The 19,623-nt window shown below is 38.5% G+C and overlaps 1 protein-coding gene across 1 annotated transcript; it reads right to left on the bottom strand.

The window, feature by feature from the left end:
* Nucleotides 1-15: 15 nt before the first annotated feature.
* LOC121421849 lies at nt 16-19,226 on the bottom strand. Its single transcript, XM_041616650.1, has 10 exons — nt 19,056-19,226; nt 17,660-17,794; nt 17,042-17,159; nt 16,220-16,378; nt 15,035-15,157; nt 12,265-12,476; nt 4,887-5,502; nt 2,150-2,300; nt 476-564; nt 16-73 (listed from the first exon to the last, which is right to left on the bottom strand). The coding sequence occupies exons 1-10, from the start codon at nt 19,063-19,065 to the stop codon at nt 16-18; spliced, it is 1,671 nt and encodes a 556-aa protein (XP_041472584.1). The 5' UTR covers nt 19,066-19,226.
* Between the last annotated feature and the right edge of the window lie 397 nt (nt 19,227-19,623).

Below are 19,623 nucleotides of genomic sequence, written 5' to 3' on the forward strand. Positions count from 1 at the left end.
CTTCTAATAATAAAGTTACCCTAGAAGGCCACCATACACCTTACGACCCGACTGGTCTACAACTGGCTTGCGACTGAGGGGAGATGTGAATGGTCATAAACAAATTGGAATTGGTGAATCCTTACAACTGGATCGCAAGCTTAATCCAACTCTCAGCCAATCAGACAGCAGAGTTGCAAGACACGTACATGATACACATGTGCAATGCGCATACGCACTAGTAAGCACCATGTCCTTAGTTGCTATGGCAAAAAGCGCATGTGCGAGTCGCAGACCGCGTGTTAGTCGGCTCGCAAGGTGTGGGGTGTCAAGGCTTATGTCTACCTTGCGATTCATCTCCCCTCACTCAGTCGCAGACCAGTCGGTCGTAAAGTGTGTGGTGACCTTAAGTCGGGCGCACACTACATGATCCGTTGCTATCAGATTTTCAAAGAAATTGTGTGTGTGAGCAACAGATTGAGTTTCTTCTTCTTACCTGCTTAGGTTTGTAAACTGACCCCAATGAGTTCTAGGATCTTCAATGAAGTGATTTCCTTGGCCTAAAAGCTTCTTTACTTGAAGGATCTGCACAGGACATATAAAAGATATCATCAAACATGACAAGTTGAGGGCTTGCTTAAATACTGTTCAAACAATAAAAATAAGAATATAGGATTTGTATAGAGCACGTATCCACCTTGCTAGGTGCTCAAGGCACTCCTGTATTACCTCAACTAAGCTAGTCTACCGATTTTTGGTGCGCAAAGCTTTTTGAGGAATTATTTCCAGCCGGTACCCATTTACCTCACCTGGGTCGAGTGCTGCAGTGTGGATAAATTTCTTGCTGAGGAAAACATGCCATGGCTAGGATTCGAACCCACGACCCTCTGTTTGGAAGACGAGAGTCATAACCACTAGACCACAACGCCAATAAAATTACAAAATATTTTCCTATTCTGACAACCACTTGATAGTTTGAGGAAAAAAATAATAGCAATTTATTGTAGTCCCACAGGTAGACTCTCATGTAGGTGAACCAGGAGTCAAAAGAAGAGGTGAATACTCTTCATTTTCTTGATAGTTTGCAACTTGAGGCATATAATTTCAAGGAAATATGAAAAATAGAGGACGATTTCATTGATATAAAGATGTTAAATATAAAAATTTCAGCAACTTTTGGGAAGGGTTTTTTTGCATGATTTTTCCCTGTTTACCCCTCAACTGCCCATTTATTAATAGCGTGATTGACTGAGCACAGAAAAGTCAGCTTCCATTTGCATGTTAAGTCATTGGAAAGTTGTGCGTAACTTTACCAACAGTCATATGGAACACCCACCTGGTGGGCATTTAAAAAGTTATGAGCGACTTTATGGGACGACTGGTGATCCTCTCTCAGGCTCTAAATCAACATCAATGAAAATTTTGTAAATATCATTTACCAAAAGGATCACCATTCGTTATTATATTCGAATGTAACTCACTAACAGCTATATGAAAAATCCACCAAGGGCCGTTTCATAAAGCTGTTCATATTAAGTCAAGAGGGACTTTCCGAATAGCTAGATCCTGTCTTGTGGTAAATGATATTCACCTTTAAATATTCCTTGGTGAAAACCAGTCATTCTTGATGTCACTTGTAACATACAAAAGCTTTACGAAATGGCCACCAGTGGCCCCGTAACACAAAGCTTAGCAATGATCGTAGAACCATTTTCTACGATTGATTGCATTGACTACATTGTACAATTAATCGTGAAAATCAAGCGTATGATTAATCTCTAACCTTTGTGTTACAGGGCCAAGGTGGGTGTTTCATAAAGCTGTTCGTAAGATACGAATGACTTTACGCATGACTGGCGATCCTTTCTTGTGCTATGTGATATCACTATGTAATTGAGTTATGACCGAAGAACATGTTCCAGTCGTGAATGAAGTCGTTTGTAACTTTACAAACAGCTTTAAGAAACACCCCCCAGGGGCCTGTTGCATAAAACTTTTTACCTGAGAAAACTCAGGTATTTTTAACCTGAGCTTTTGCCCTGTCTTAAAGTCATTGGCTGAAGTCAGACTAACCTTAGTTTTCAGTTTTTACCAGAGTGTTTTCAGGTAAAGAGTTTTATGCAACAGGCTGCAGGTGCCAACTATCACAGAACCTTGTACATTGACTTACCCTCTCCTCCTGACTACTGGTATCTTTGCACCCCTCCATGCTATCCTGGTACTCCTTCATCATGGCGTGTTGTAGGACCGGTCCCAGAAGGGGGTGTCTTTTAGACCAGAGATAAGTATCTGTTCCTTCTATCATCGCATGGCTTAGCAAGCTGTAAAGGAGGAGGAATGATAATTGTTTCAGGGAGTATCTTTCACACCAGGGCTGCGTCTCACAAAGAGTTAAAGGGGAATCCAGCCTTGGCCATAAAATTTTATGTTGGGAAGGAGAAAAATAAATTTAACAGAATGGTGAAAGTTTGAAAGAAATCGGACAAGCAATGAGAAAGTTATAGCTGCTTTAAAAATTGAGATCACTAATTCTATGTAGATTTCAAATTGGCAACTGCGTAAGTAAATTATGACAAGGGGCAAGGACAACTTTCCCATAGGCCATGTACTTTATTATCAGGGATTTGTGGTTTTCTCCTAAGTACCAATTCCCCTGGGGAAGTAATCTATATATAACCCAGGTAGTATATTGTTTTATGTCCTCATGAAAGAAAAATATAATTTGAAATAAAACTTTTGGGAAAAATGACAGTTTAGCCATAATATGTATTGGAGTACATGGAAGAGAAGTCCTTGCCTTACATCACTATGGCATCCCATATGCGGCCAATTTGAAGTCTCCATGGGTATAGTGATTACCAATATTTACAACTTTTAAAAATTCATAACTTTCTTGTTGTTTGTCCAATATTGTTCAAACTTTCACCTATCAACTTGTCTGATTTTTCTTTTCCTTATAAAAACAAGTTTTTATTTGGGTTGGATTCCCCTTTAAGATTGATCCAGACCTGCCAACCTTCTACAACCAAATAGAGTATTCTTCTAAGGGTAAAAATGTATTTTTTGACAAAAAAGAGTATTCTTAAACAATTTTCTCACTGTAACAACCACCAGTCTGTTGTAGTGAGATCAGTGAAAAAAAAATGTGAAACGACTCTACTTGAAAACTTGATCATTCACCTTTTAAACATGTGCTTGTAGGCAAGAATTTACTTGTTCTTTTCATGCCACAAGTTACTGGCCGACAGTAATTTTTACCGGTCTGGGACTGTCGGACCGGCGCTAGTGTCATAATTTTCTCTACAGTTAATTTGCAAAATGTCTTTTGTAAACGAAGGAGAACACACCAAATTGTCAAGAAATCAATGAATTTATGGATATACATTCACATCTAGAAAAATTGTTGAACAAACATGCATTATATGTAGTAAATGAAGAGGCTTTTATAGGAGGAAATTATAATTTAACAACTTTTCGGCATTACTCCTATTTGTTTGAGATCAGTATGCTCGATCTGTAATGAAAATCATAAGATCAGTATGCTCGATCTGTATGAAAATCATAAATCATAAGTCAGAAAAAATTGGAACCAGTGGGATTCGAACCTGCCAAGTCGCTGCCCGGAAAGCAGTAGATGGCAGGTTCGAATCCCACTGGTTCCAATTTTTTCTGACTTATGATTTATGATTTTCATACAGATCGAGCATACTGATCTTATGATTTTCATTACAGATCGAGCATACTGATCTGAAACAAATAGGAATAATGCCGAAAATTTGTTAAACAAATTATGCATTATATGTGTTGACTTTGCTGGCTTTCCGTAGTTGCGAATGATCAGATCAATCACAATTTTTTGTAAGACGGGCCCCAGATAAACTACTATTAGTGTCTGTTACAATTTGCAGATTTGGAGTTCTGTCTTGGACTTCTTAATTTTCCTACAATAATTGTACAAGATCATAGAAAATGAAGCACAATAGTTGATGTTTCATTGCATGACAAATCAAGTGTAAAGTACGGTATCAAGGCCCCTTTTAAATCTGATCACAGTTTCAAGAGGTGTTCAACAGATGTCAGATTCTTGTTTTGAGTGATTTTTTGTGCTATTTTCTTCTTGGGTAATGTTCCCCAAAATATCTACCACTAATTATCAATGATAGAAAATCTGTCCAATTTGTCATAGCTTTCATGGTTTATAAACAAATTGCATAGCTTTTGGTCCACCTATAATGTACATGTACCATATATGGTAAGACAAAACGTAGGTGCACTGACGGATCCAGGGGGGGGCAAAGCCGGCCCGTGCCCCCCCCCCTTTGAGAGGCACAATTAGAATTTGTAATGTAAAAATGCCGTTGAAACAGAAGTGTGCCCCCCCTTGAAAGAGACCTGTTTTGTTTCGATTTTTTGCTTGTCAAACTTTGCCTCGGGAAAATGTGCCCCCCCCCTTTTGGAAAATCCTGGATCCGCCCCTGCGTAGATGGTAAGACAGAAAAACTAATACTACTACTACTAATAATAGCCAATTTGTATAAAGCGCTTTTCCCAGAATGGCTCAAAGCACTTTACAGCACATTATTACCCAGGTCATTGGATTAATTTCAATCACACACAAAAAGTGCACAATTTCCACTCCCTGGGGAGAATTCCTTGCAGCTTCATTATGGCACTGGCAAGTTTAAACCTACATCTTTCACATCCTACTGGGTACCCATTATCACTTGGGTCGAGAGTGGCAAAGTAAGGATTAACGCCTTGCCAAAGGACGCTAGACCGCGGTGGGATTCGAACACACGACCCTCTGTTTACAAGGCGAGAGTCGGAACCACTATTCCACGGCGCTTCCACAAATACATAGACAAAAAACAAATACATGTACTCTCATTTGAAGAAAAGATATTCACCTTTGCCTTCTCTCCCATATGCAAGCATAGATGCACATCTGATTAAACTCCCTGGTTAGAAATCCATCGGGAACATGAGCCTCTACCAAAAGCTTTACCCCTTCCACAGCGCCCAGGTGACTGACCAATAGAAAGGCTATCCTCTGCCATGTGACCGTAGGTGACCAATCAGAAACACTCGCTTTCGACTGGGGGTGAGTTGAAGCTAGGTCCTCTCGTACATTTTCTTGAAGAGTACTGCAAGTTTCATTGCCTTCTTCTAATGAGATGCACAATCCATCCAAGTGACTGTCCCTTTGGAAAGTACTGATCTCACTCTCCTCTAATTTTTCTGTCAAGCCTTCTGATTGGTCCTTTGGCTGTGGTGCCTCCGTGATTGACCAATCACATTCAGGCTTAGTACTGTCGTCCGTTCCCTCTGCTTCTCTTACACCTGTTTCGCTGTCAACATGGGAAGTCGATGTGGATGTCCTCCTTACAGCGCAAGAGGACAGAATGGCTCCACAATTCAAGCAATTTCTCTGAGATAGACGTTCCTTTCCCTTGCCAGATGGTTGACATTTCTTCATCCATCCCAAAACTGTTTTCCATTCTTGCTCAGTAGCAGGTATCAAGTCTGTAATAAAATGAGGCATTGTATAGATAATATACAAGTAATGAATGTTCATGAGTGCTATGGACATAATACTTAAAGGGCAAGTCCACCCCAACAAAAACTTGATCATTACGAAAATGTCCCGTTTGATTCTCGACCTCACTTCGGACTGCAAACTGCGGTTTTATACCCCGATTCGCGTTTGGAAACTTTTCCAACCCCGATAAACCCATCTTGGCCAGGTAATCCCCTTGTCTCGATTTCACCACCACGGGCCAGCTAAATGAGCGTTGAGCCAAGGACGAAATGATAAACAACGCTGTGCTATTACGTAAGACTTGTCTGCCTGTAGAAGGATCTTCGGAATGAAATTATTGTATTCGATATTAATCACGTTTTCAAAGGCATATTACATTCAGACATCCAATACTAGTCCATTTTCAATTTCGAACGAAGAAAATCGACCTTGAAATAAGGAAAGTAAGCGAATAAAAATTACGGTATGCTTAGCATGCAAGGACCGCGATGCATGCATAGTTTCTGTCCGTCCAGCAAGAAAATGGGTTCACTCGCGCAATGATACAGTCTTAACGTTCGAAAAATAGAAGTAATGGCATACCAACATACAAAGTATAATAATCATGCTGCTGATATGCACAAAAATATGAAATCATTATTTTTTTTACCCCAAAGTCTTATTCATAATTTAAATACAAACTATGCCTGTAACTATTTTTTAATCGCAAACGTATTATTGCACCATACGTGGTTCTCCGGTAAACTGCCCATGTGCGCTGCATCCATTCCACCGTTTGTTTTGGGTCGTTTATACTTTTAGTTTCCACCATTAAATGTCTAACTTAGATATGTTGTGCTAATTTTTTTGTAAGTCAAAATGTTCATCGTTGGAGAGCGAGTTCAGGCGATTGATGAGTTGGGAAGATGGAGTGTTGGAAAGATCGATCACGTGTCTTAGTTTACAAAACCGCGTGCCCGTTGAACCCCGATCCCTTCAGTGCCCATTTTTAATATGTTCCCCATCCTCAAGTACATCTTGTTGAATAATCACTTTAAAAAAAGTTGTTTTTTTGCCCCCCCCCCTTAGCCCCCTTTTCATAGTGAAAGTTCCTTTGCAGTGTCCTTTTTTATCTTTGATCAAGCGACCCATTTGAACATGCCCATATTTGATTGTGATAAATGTCTGTTTTATTTTCTAGTTCAAAATTTATCATTCTGCTAATATGAGGTGATTAAAATTAGCGCCCTGTCCTTTTTGTCGGGAGAAAGAGAGAGAGAGAAACAGAGATGGGTAGGAATTTCCACCCCATCTCTATTTCTCTCTATATATCTTTAACAAGGGCTCCGGAAGCGAGGGGGGGGGGCAGGGGGCACTTGCCCCCCCCCCCCCCCAAATAAATTTTTTGGGGGGCAAAACGAGATTTTGCCCCCCCCCCCCCAATGTGCCCCCTGAAAGTAGAAAAATGATAAATTTTTAAATAATTAAAGGACAAAAGTATACGATGAAGGCACTTTTATGCCCAAAAATTGTCATTTCTATTGTCAAAAATGAACAATTTTGCCCCTGACGGAGCAATGACATTATCATAGTAAGCCTGGCGTCTTTTGACGAACAGTTCCTCTGTGAAACATACCTTTGAAAAGCCCCTTTTCCATCTTATTACAGTGTGATAACGTTTAACCTTTTAATGAATACATTTCAGACTAAAACCGAATGGCAAGCTAATTTTCTTTAATATCTAAACCTACAAATTATGAAAAAGATGGATATCTTCTTAGATAAATGATTTGATTTTATATATTTCGATCCAAAAAAGTGAAAAAAAATCAAGCACGTTTTGAAATAAAAAGATGGCTGTGTATTTATGCAAAGCGCAAGCGATTTTATTATTTTTATAACATGTCCTGAAAGTTTTCTTTTTTCCCAATTATTCACCTCCCTTCCATCATTCAACTTTCTTCCCGGTCCTATCTTTCTTCTTATTTTTCGCCTCACCTTCCGCCGCTTCGCCCCTTGATCTACCTATGATGACCCCTCCCACGGCAGGAATTTTGTGTAAAAATGGAGTATAAGTCTCGTTAATAGAGTGTTTAAAAACAAATTTGGGGGATAAAGCATAGTTAAAGTTCATTGTGAAGGATTAATCATAACTCATGAAAACTATTCTTTATACTGAGTACGCAAACAATGAAAATATTCTCAGTATATTCCAAGTAAATTTGGAATAAAGGGAAAGTGAATTGGATTAACAAAGGTATGATTTTACTGGGTATGGAACATTCTCGTCTAACCGTCTATGCACTAAATTCAGAGGCGATTTTCTTTTTTCATCATTTTTATTAGTTATGAAATTGACAATGGCCATCGATGTCATCAATGTCATCACTCTTTGGCTGGTATATAGGGCTAGATGAGAGTTGGAGAATAGTTGGGCCGGTATGCCTTTTCTTTTCCTAACCAAGTTCTTAACAAAAACTATCTGTTTATATATATTTCGAAATTCGAGGATATAATTTCGATTTGAAATTATGTATTTTTTCCATAATAAAAGAGCACAAATAGTAGGGGGACATTTGATATTATGTACCCCTTTCCAAAATGGTAGGGGGACGCGTCCCCCTGTCCCTCTGGGATTTCCGCCCATGGTGATGGGGGAGCTTTTGCATTTTCTAGAATAAAATTGAAAGATTTCGTGCACACTTTGGGTGAATTTTGCCCTCTCGATCGGTGGCCCCCGGATGCATACGGTCATGCATGTTTGTCATCTTAAAGTCTTTAAAAGGCCTATATTACATTGGTTTAAAACAATAGAGTTTGCAATAAGGCTCGTAATTTGCTGGAACTGCGACCCTGATCATGAAGAAACACCAGTCTGGGTCAGAAGGGAGGAAACAGGATCAAAAAGAACCCCAAGACTGTTTAATTCTCAAGAAATTTATTTTTGAATGCTCTTAGAAACGCAACTTTTACACTCAATTTTTACACCCTCAACCACACCCTCTTCCGCTCGATCGCTTCCGTATCTCACGCTTTCAAAAATATTGTGCCCCCTTCGGGATTTTGCCCCCCCCCAAAAAAAAAAAAAAAAAACTGAAAGTGTTCCGGCACGCCTTGGTGGAAACAAATCTGAAAGAAAACATGAAACCAAGAAAGGTATTTCAGAGGGAGGTTTACCGTATACACAGGCTATAGGCCTACAAAATAAGAACAATAATGGGAGATAAAGAAGATCACCTGCTAATAACGCATGCGAATTAGAAAACGTTCTGAATAGATATGAATAGAACATTGAAATGCTATCCAAACATTGTGATTCATAATGCTGGTCTTTGTATTTTAATGTTCTATGTATAGGCCTACACCTCAGCTTTGAGAAAAGGACATTCATAGGCCTTACTACAGATATGATTGGCAAATGCACGTTCTTTAGAGGTGTAGATCAAAAGGGGGTGGATGAAGAAAATAAGTCTAGAAAGAAAAGAATTAGACAGCCAGACAGAGAGAAAGAAGGAAAGAAAGGAAGGAAGAAAATAAGTCTAGAAAGAAAAGAATTAGACAGCCAGACAGAGAGAAAGAAGGAAAGAAAGGAAGGAAGAAAGAAAGAAAGAAAGAAAGGAAGGAAGAGAGAGAGAAAGAAAGAAAGAAAAAAAGAAAGGAAGGAAGGGAGAGAGAGAAAGAAAGAAAGAAAGAAAGAAAGAAAGAAAGAAAGAAAAAACTTTCTATCAACGCGTGTATACATCCATGGCCATGCGCTCGCCGGAACTACACACATTGCAATCCATCGTGTGTGGCCCCCTGCTGTGACCGTAGATGCTGGGGTGAATTATCTTCGCGGACCGAGGTCAAGAAACAGGTGTTTCTATACTTAAATTTAATCTCTTGAGGGCAATAGGATTTGTATTACTGGGAGAAGATATTTGTTGATAAGGAAAAATGGGGTATACAGCCCTCAAACGAGAGATTTTCGTCATGATTTAAATAAAAAGCAAAATTCAACAAGCATAACACTAAAAATTTCATCAAATTCGGATGTAAAATAAGAAAGTTATGGCATTTTAAAGTTTCGCTTATTTTCAACAAAATAGTTATATGAACGAGCCAATTACATCCAAATGAGAGAGTTGATGACATCACTCACTCACTATTTCATTTGTATTTTATTACATGAAATATGAAATATTTTTATTTTCTCGTCATTGTCATGTGAAATGAAGTTTCATTTCTCCCTGAACACGTGGAATTCCATTGTTTTAACATTTTGTGCTTCAGGCAAGGAGGTCCGTTGAAATTGAAATATTGTATAATTCAAACAATAAAAAAAAAGAAATAGTGAGTGAGTGACATCATTGACTCTCTCATATGGATGTAACTGGCTCGTTCATTTAACTATTTTGTTGAAAATAAGCGAAACTTTGAAATGTCATAACTTTCTTATTTTACATCCGATTTTGATGAAATTTTCAGCATTGTGCTTGTCTGATTTTTCTCTATTGATTCAAATCAACATTTTTCTGAGGTGGACTTGACCTTTAATGAGGTGAAAGATGAAAAGATCCATTGAACGAGGTGTAGCCAAGTTGAATGGATCATTCATTTCATCTTTTACCGAATGAAGTATTCTGTCCATTGCACGTATGAAGGAACATTCATTAATTAGCCTACATGACACTTAAAACTAGATTTTTCATAGGGAATTATCAGTTTCGATCCAAAATATGATCATGCAGTGCGAGTTCGGTCTGTTGTTTATCGCGTATGTCGCATACAATGCCCGATACAATGCCCAATGGACAAAATCTTATGGATCCAAAATTGCACGATGTATGGATACTAAATTGCACGGTCGATGACGTCATTGTAAAAATGGTCTGAATGATCGATATCACACAACCAATCAAATGCCAAGGATCTATCTACGGGGTCATGTAATAAACAAATATATCAGGCTTTGAGAAAGTTTAGTGGAATTATTTTTTTGAGGTTGGTCTGGCAATTACTATTATAAACAAGTGGAATGCCTCTGGCCGTCTCACCTGCATCACGCGGTTCAATATAGCAGCAGTGCTGACTTTGCATACTACTCTAACTCGCACAAGATGTTCAGTGATACATGGTTACTCTTATGTCCTCTTTTTATGAACTAGACCAATAAACTTACAGAGATATGATGGTTATTCAACGAAAAACCCCAACATGGCCAAAGTTCATTGACCTTACATGACCTTTGACCTTGATCATGTGACCTGAAACTGGAACAGGATGTTCAGTGATACTTGATTACTCTTATGTACAAGTTTCATGAATCAGATCCATAAACTTTCAAAGTTATGATGGTAATTCAACAGATACACCCAATTCGGCTAAAGTTCATTGACCTTTGACCTTGGACATGTGACCTGAAACACGCACAGGATGTTCAGTGATACTTGATTACTCTAATGTCCAAGTTTAACGAACTAGACCAATAAACTTTCAAAGTTATGATGGTAAATCAACAGATACCTCCGATTCGGCCAAAGTTCATTGACCCTAAATGACCTTTGACCTTAATCATGAGACCTGAAACTTGCACAAAATGTTCAGTGATGCTTGATTACTATTATGTCCAAGTTTCATGAATCAGATCCATAAACTTTCAAAGTTATGATGGGAATTCAACAGATATCCCCAATTCGGCCAAAGTTCATTGACCCTAAATGACCTTTGACCTTGATCATGTGACCTGAAACTTGCACAAAATGTTCAGTGATGCTTGATTACTATTATGTCCAAGTTTCATGAATCAGATCCATAAACTTTCAAAGTTATGATGGGAATTCAACAGATATCCCCAATTCGTCCAAAGTTCATTGACCCTAAATGACCTTTGACATTGGTCATGTGACGTGAAACTCACGCAGGATGTTCATTGATACTTGATTAACCTTATGTCCAAGTTTCATGAACTAGGTCCATATATTTTCTAAGTTATGATGACATTTCAAAAACTTAACCTCAGGTTAAGATTTCGATGTTGATTCCTCCAACATGGTCTAAGTTCATTGACCCTAAATGACCTTTGACCTTGGTCATGTGACATGAAACTCTAATAGGATGTTCAGTAATACTTGATTAACCTTATGGCCAAGTTTTATTAACTAGGTCCATATACTTTCTAAGTTATGATGTCATTTCAAAAACTTAACCTCAGGTTAAGATTTGATGTTGACGCCGCCGCCGCCGCCGTCGGAAAAGCGGCGCCTATAGTCTCACTTTGCTTCGCAGGTGAGACAAAAATAGTAGTTTTGCCAGTCCAACCAAGCTTTAATAATTCCCACTATGAAGGAAACGCCTGATATATTTGTTTTATATCCTACTTTAGAATTTAGAACCAACATCTATGCGCTAAGCTAACAGAGTCCGTTTACTAACATTGGATGACCCACTTTTCCCAAATTGGAACGCCGATTAGTGCCTGTGCAGACGCATCACGGGACTTGCCTTGGAAAGAGAGCTGCCGCCCGGGGCGCCCGAGAGTTTAGCTAAATATCCAGTTTTCTGAAATAATAATCACTCAGCCATGTGGACCCTCTCCATAATAAGAATCATCCGTCTATTTCTTTAGAAGAAATGAGTGCATTATATGTTTATACTTAAATATATTAGAAGGTTCTATGAAGAGATGTGTTCCAGAAATTGATTTAGGTCAATATTGAATGAAGAAAAGTGATACAAATGGCATAGGATATGACACATGTATAGGTGAACTTCATCTTGGCTCTCACCTTTATCAATTAATGCAACTTCTCCAAGTTGAATGCAGATCTTCAGAGCGTCCATCTTGCGATCTTTCTCCCTGCGTAACAGGACGACTGCCCCCCTCCAGTAGCCTGCCCTCAAGAACAGAGGTAACAGATCATCTACAGGAGCACTACCGGAGGTCAGGATCCGGTCGAGGATCAGGTCATGTGACCATGTTATCAGGTGACTCCCAAGCCTGGGTGAATGAAATCACAAATAAGATACACAAAGAGAGGAAGAGGAAATTTCAATGATCATAACTATAGCTGATGATGGATATTTGAATCATTTAATGGAGTATCATTAAAGGCATGATCACCATTAAGGAAGAAATTAAATAACTGGCTCTCGAAAAGGCAACACTTTGACCCGCACTCCCCAATTCGTGCTGAAACAATCGTGTCAAACTAGAGGGCACAGGGGGGAAAAATCACACAAGCTCTTGGGTGAAATTTTCACCCCGAAATGCCCAAAAGTGTGCTAGAAATTAAACACGTGGAACGCCTCTGGCAGTCTCGCCTGCATCACACCATTCAATATAGCAGCAGTGCTGACTTTAAAAAATAACTAGGGTATAGTTATTTACAAACAAGTGGAATGCCTCTGGCCGTCTCACCTGCATCGCGCGGTTCAATATAGCAGCAGTGCTGACTTTGAATACTACTCTAACTCGCACAAGATGTTCAGTGATACATGGTTACTCTTATGTCCACTTTTTATGAACTAGACCAATAAACTTACAGAGATATGATGGTTATTCAACAAAAAACCCAACATGGCCAAAGTTCATTGACCTTACATGACCTTTGACCTTGATCATGTGACCTGAAACTCGAACAGGATGTTCAGTGATACTTGATTACTCTTATGTACAAGTTTCATGAATCAGATCCATAAACTTTCAAAGTTATGATGGTAATTCAACAGATACACCCAATTCGGCCAAAGTTCATTGACCTTTGACCTTGGTCATGTGACCTGAAACGAGCACAGGATGTTCAGTGATACTTGATTACTCTAATGTCCAAGTTTAATGAACTAGACCAATAAACTTTCAAAGTTATGATGGTAATTCAACAAATACCCCGATTCAGCCAAAGTTCATTGACCCTAAATGACCTTTGACCTTAATCATGAGACCTGAAACTTGCACAAAATTTTCAGTGATGCTTGATTACTATTATGTCCAAGTTTCATGAATCAGATCCATAAACTTTCAAAGTTATGATGGGAATTCAACAGATATCCCCAATTCGGCCAAAGTTCATTGACCCTAAATGACCTTTGACCTTGATCATGTGACGTGAAACTCATGCAGGATGTTCAGTGATACTTGATTAACCTTATGTCCAAGTTTCATGAACTAGGTCCATATATTTTCTAAGTTATGATGACATTTCAAAAACTTAACCTCGGGTTAAGATTTCGATGTTGATTCCTCCAACATGGTCTAAGTTCATTGACCCTAAATGACCTTTGACCATGGTCATGTGACATGAAACTCTAATAGGATGTTCAGTAATACTTGATTAACCTTATGGCCAAGTTTTATTAACTAGGTCCATATACTTTCTAAGTTATGACGTCATTTCAAAAACTTAACCTCAGGTTAAGATTTGATGTTGACACCGCTGCCGCCTGTCAGAAAAGCGGCGCCTATAGTCTCACTTTGCTTCGCAGGTGAGACAAAAACGGGTTCAAGGACGTAGCCAATGGTGAGTGCGTGTTCAAGTCACGTGTTCATGCTTTAATTATGCGCAACCTTCCAGTCGTGCATTTTTCGTGCAGCACTGTGCATTTTTTGTGCAGCATTAGTTCCAATAGCACGTAAAAACTAATACGCGTTCAGTAAAAGAGGCTGGCTAGGATGTTGATGCGCTTACTACTTAGGCGCGCATAGTAGATACGCCTGTGATGTCATAATTGACAGTCTTGTGATCTCCTCGTCTGTGCGATCGTACACAAGTTGAAGGGATTTGAACAAGATTTCCATGAAAAATTCATTTTGCGGACCCGTTTTATAAAACAATTAATGCACATTTTAAGATTCGTGATGTGAGTGACGATTCGAGCAACTCTCTGGCATTCACATTATGCAAAAGCACTCGGCGTAAGCGCCTCTTGCTTTCGCATAATTGTGAATACCCTCGAGTGTGCTGCATCGTCATAACACACTCATAAATGTGATGACCTCTCAGTAATACGTGATCACCCTTATATTGAAGTTTCATGAACTAGGCCAGCATACTTTCTAAGTTATGATGACATTCCAAAAACTTAAACTTAAGATTTGATGTTGATTCCCCAACATGGTCTAAGTTCATTGACCCTAAATGGCCTATGACCTTGGTCGTGTCACATCAAACTCTAGCAGGATGTTCAGTAATACTTGATAACTGGTATGTCCAAGTTTCATGAAGTAGGCCCATATACTTTTGACATTATGATAACATTTAAAAACTTAGCCTTTGGCTAAGATTTGATGTTGATGTCACCACCACCATCAGAAAAGCGCCGCCTATGGTCTCGCTCTGCTATGCAGGCGAGACAAAAAGAGCCCAAGATATGTAATTCCCATTTACTGCAATTTCAAATCCACAGTAGCAGATTCAGGCAGAAGGTTGTGAAAAGTGACCCGTGAAAATAAAAATGAAAAATGCCTGTTAGAGGCCATGTTCAAATGATTTGTTATTATACAAGTCCTCCAATTTGACAGTTACATTACGAAACCAATTCATCTTAAATTTCACTTACTTTGGAAGTTTGCCGCAATCACAAAATAGGTCACTGGGACTTGGCATGTCAAAGGTCACTGCAGCTTCTGCTAGACTTAAAACCAGTGGTTTTAATGCCATCACTTCATCTATGAATTTTGTCCTGAAGGGTTACAAAACACGGTACATGTAAGAGTAAATTATTTGATATAAACGCCTTCTATGTCAATACATTTTTTTAAGAGATTGATATAGCCAGATTTATCTATACAGGTTGCTTTATATGTTTGTTTATTAGTTTCTTCATTATTTTTTTCTTGACGATAATCCTGAAGTGGATTTCAAACTTAAATTCAAATAGAGTTTCATTGTTCATTTAATATTGATATCATTGTGTATTCAAAAATATACAAGCTAACAATTGCATACCTTTGGAGAAAAAAAAGAGATATATATCAGTCACAAAACCAAGTTATACGCTGCAAGTTGCCAGGAAGAGAGCATGCAAACTAAAAAAAAATTGAGACTCCAGTTTTCCCTTTTTAAAATACCAATTTGGTGTTCATCGCTGTTCTAAACACTACACTCCACGTTCTTTAGTGACATACTGTATAGACATATGATAAGGTATTGTAAAAATAGCAACTCTCACAAAAACATCAGTTTCCATGCGAATAAGTCTTGGCAAACACTTTGAACATGTTTGGATTTTCTTTAAACTTTCATGATTTTCCCTACATACTTTTTTTTGTTATTTGAAATTGTCTAACTAAAAATGTCATTTTCTAATAAATCCTGTATTCTGTGGGATTCATCCATTTTTTTAAACAAAATTATCTTACTAGAAAAAAGTCATTTTCTAATAAATTCTATATTCCATGGGATTCATCGCCTTTTCATTGCTTGAATTGTGGAGCCATTCTGTCCTCTTGCGCAACAGGTGTAAGGACATCCACATCGTCTTCCCATGTTGATAGCGAAACAGGTGTAAGAGAAGCAGAGGGAACGGACGACAGTACTAAGCCTGAATGTGACTGGTCAATCACGGAGGCACCACAGCCAAAGGACCAATCAGAAGGCTCGACAGAAAAAAATTGGGGACTCTAAACTGACCAAAACCACAAAGATCCCTATTTCAAATTGAAGTGCTCATAAGAGATCAATACACAGAAAATTATAAAGAATAATAGTTCCAGATCATTGTATTACAAGAAAGCCTGTTTACCTATTGCTATGTGGGTGAGTCCTTGGGAAAGCTTCTACATAATGCAGGATGAGATCCTTGGGCTGGTCATGTAGTATCTGATAAACATGCCACGGGCTGATGGATGGATAGTCCAATATCATCATATCCAAAGCTTTCTGGGAATCTAAGCTGCAAAGCCTGTAACAAAAGATTTTAAATGGTATAATAATAATAATAGCCATTTATATAGCGCCATCTATCTAGAAATACTCTATTCCGAGGCGCGATGTTATTAATATTGTTACCCCGGCTTTAGCTCGAGCTGCCTTTCAGCACTCATGCATTCAAGGAATTAATCCTGCCGGGTACCCATTCACCTCACCTGGGTTGAGTGCAGCACAATGTGGATAAATTTCTTGATAAAGGAAATTACGCCATGGCTGGGATTACAAGGGTACATGGAGTCTTGTGGCCCAATGGTTTATTCTCTGGACACAATAAATTAAGAAAGTTAGGAAATTTTAAAGTTCGCTTTTTTTCATAAATCAGTGATATGGGCAACTCAGTGACATGCAAATGAGACAGACGATGATGTCCCTCCCTCACTATTTCTTTTGTTCTTTTAACTGTTTGAAAAATACAGAGGGTCGTAGGTTTGAATCCAAGTTATGGTGTAATTTCCTTCAACAAGAAATTGATTCAAAACGTGCTGCACTCAATCCAGGTGAGGTAAATGGATATTTGGCAGGCAGGGTAATCATGCTGCTTTACTCTACAGCGCCTAGAGACTTCTGTTAAATAATAATAAATGTACTTGCTTTATATAGTGTAATACTGTATATTGAGATGATATACATGTACCTTTGCAGAAAGCCGAGATACTGCGGCAGATTTCTGGAGATGAGGTCGGCACTCGATAACTGATCAATGGTTTCCTGTAAATCTTGGCTGTCTTGATCATCAGGAAAGTTGTTTGTTGCTGCAGTTAAAAAAAAACAAAAAACAGATGCATTAAACTGAGAAATAAATGGACTCACAACATGGGGTACAGTGGGGCGTTGTGGTCTAGTGGTTACAAATCTCGTCTTTCATTGAAAGGGGCGTTTTCCTTCAGCAAGAAATTTATCTACATTGTCTGCACTCAACCCAGGTGAGGTGAATTTCTTAAATGCACCTAGTGCCTTTAGCAGCTGAAGCTACAGCCGGGTGATATATAGTGTGCCATTGAATTGGAAACTGGACAAATCAGCGGCTAATAAATGCTATATATTATTGTTATTACCGTATTCCTCTGCCTTGGAAAATACTACTTATGCCAATTTGAAGTATCAAAGCTGATCAATTAGGGCTTCAACTAATTCATTTTCCTGAATGAGGCTCTGTACAAAATACATGCATTTGGGCATGTACCCCTTTCACAAGGAAACATATTTTTGTCGTACAATGGATCATGTTCCCCACAGTGGAGCAAATACTCACCCCATTCACACTGCAGAAGAGTTTTAAATGCTTCATGATAGCAGCTCTGCTTGTATTTTAGTACCTCCATAATCCTCCGTCTGTCCAGTAATCTGAAATGCTTCTTGATGAATACAGATCTGCATTCATCCAACTCTGAAATAAGAATGATAATGATTACAAATTTAGTTTCAATTCTGTTTATCACTGCATTCATACTCTAATATCATGTACTCTTTATTTCTCACCCCCCCTTACACCCATACATATGTAACGCTGAATACAATGCGTCCCCCCCAAAAAAAAAAGGAAGTGTAATTTTTTGCTATCATGATCATAAATTTGCTTCATGAAATGTACATGAATGAAAAGATATGCATCTCTTCTTCATTTGAAGAACATATCAATGTCCATGATGCAAGCATGACTAAGTAAGAGCAATGGAAAGCGGTGCTACCAAATTTTCATGTGCACGAGCAAATTACGATTTTTAGTAGCTTTTTCTAGCTTCTACTGCTATCTCTTCGAAAAACAATGTTCACAACTTAAATATCTGTCTTTTCTCCTTTCATAAATGAGATCATATATCACATATGAATCACACATGGTCGAGAAAATGTTGAGTAGAAACATGCTTGATTTCTACCTATTTCGTCGCACGCACCACGAACCATCCTCTCTGCACACTTCGATGCGATAGTTAAGCGCACTGTATCTGTTCCACGAACCGTCCTCTCTGTTACGTTGCCCACTGTGGCGTAAATAATTAACTTCAAGAAAATATAAAGATACGGGATGAAACTTTGGAACCTGAACTTTTTAACGAAGACACTGGTAAATAATTTGCTCTCCTTGTAGGTGCACTTACTGCTTGTTAAAAAAAACATTTTCTTTAAATGCGTTTTCTGCAAAAGTAACTTTCGCATCGAAGTGCGCAGAGAGGACGGTTCATGGTGCATGCGACGATTTGATGGAACGTTGAAAAAAAAACAGCATTTCACTTTACAAGAAGCAACAGACAATGGGCTAACAGCAGGATTCCCAGCTTTACAAGAAAACATAATTCCCTGATGAAGTTTAAAAATTCCCTGATAATTATTCAAACCCATTCCCAGTTTTGCATGATTTTTAAGCTATTGCAGTGAATTACACATATTTTCAGTATAAAAGCAATAATGTAAAACTAGTAAGTACCACCAAAACCAGTCATTCAATGGATGTTCTTTTGAAAAGCAACAAAATATAACAGAGACTGAATTAATACCCTGCTTTCAAATTTTGGGCTGATCAAAATTCCATGATTTTTTCCCTCATTTGAGGTATTTTTAATATCAAATTCCCTGATTTATCCGTGACTGGAAAAGAGTAAAATAATTTTCCCTGAATTCCCTGATGGGCTGAGAACCCTGAACATTACCTTTCTCCATTTCTGATTGAGGAGCCTCCTCTGATCCTCTAGCGTCTGCAAGCCCATCTCCATTTGCATAGATATCAAGAGTAAAGCATAGTGTTGCTAGGCGACCAACCTCCTCCCTGATGGTCACTGGCAGATGTGATGGGTTGATGCCTTCACAGTCACATGTCTCTTCTAGCTTATCAACCCAAGTCTGTAAAACACCTCTCATGGCACTGGGAGCATAACGGGTCTTAGGGTCTTCTGAGATTTGCTTGCTACAAAAAAGTATACATGAGTATTAAAAGTTTGGTGGCTCAAGGAGGACAGTTAAAGAAGACATTGAGAAGTGGAAAGAATCATATGTATCTTCTAGCTTATCAACCCAAGTCAAGTAGAACACCTCTCATGGCGCTGGGGGCATAACAGGTCTAAGGGTATTCTGAGATTTGCTTGCTACAAAAAAAAACATCACAAATGATGATACAGTAAACTAGTCAGCATAAAAGCCACTGCACACATAATTTGGTTACAGTTCTGGTACTGTATTACATGCACAATTCATAGAAAAGTGAAAGTGAAACTGCTTGTC

This window comes from Lytechinus variegatus, chromosome 9 (genome assembly GCF_018143015.1).
Source record: "Lytechinus variegatus isolate NC3 chromosome 9, Lvar_3.0, whole genome shotgun sequence".
In the NCBI taxonomy this organism is placed as follows: Eukaryota; Metazoa; Echinodermata; class Echinoidea; order Temnopleuroida; family Toxopneustidae; genus Lytechinus; species Lytechinus variegatus.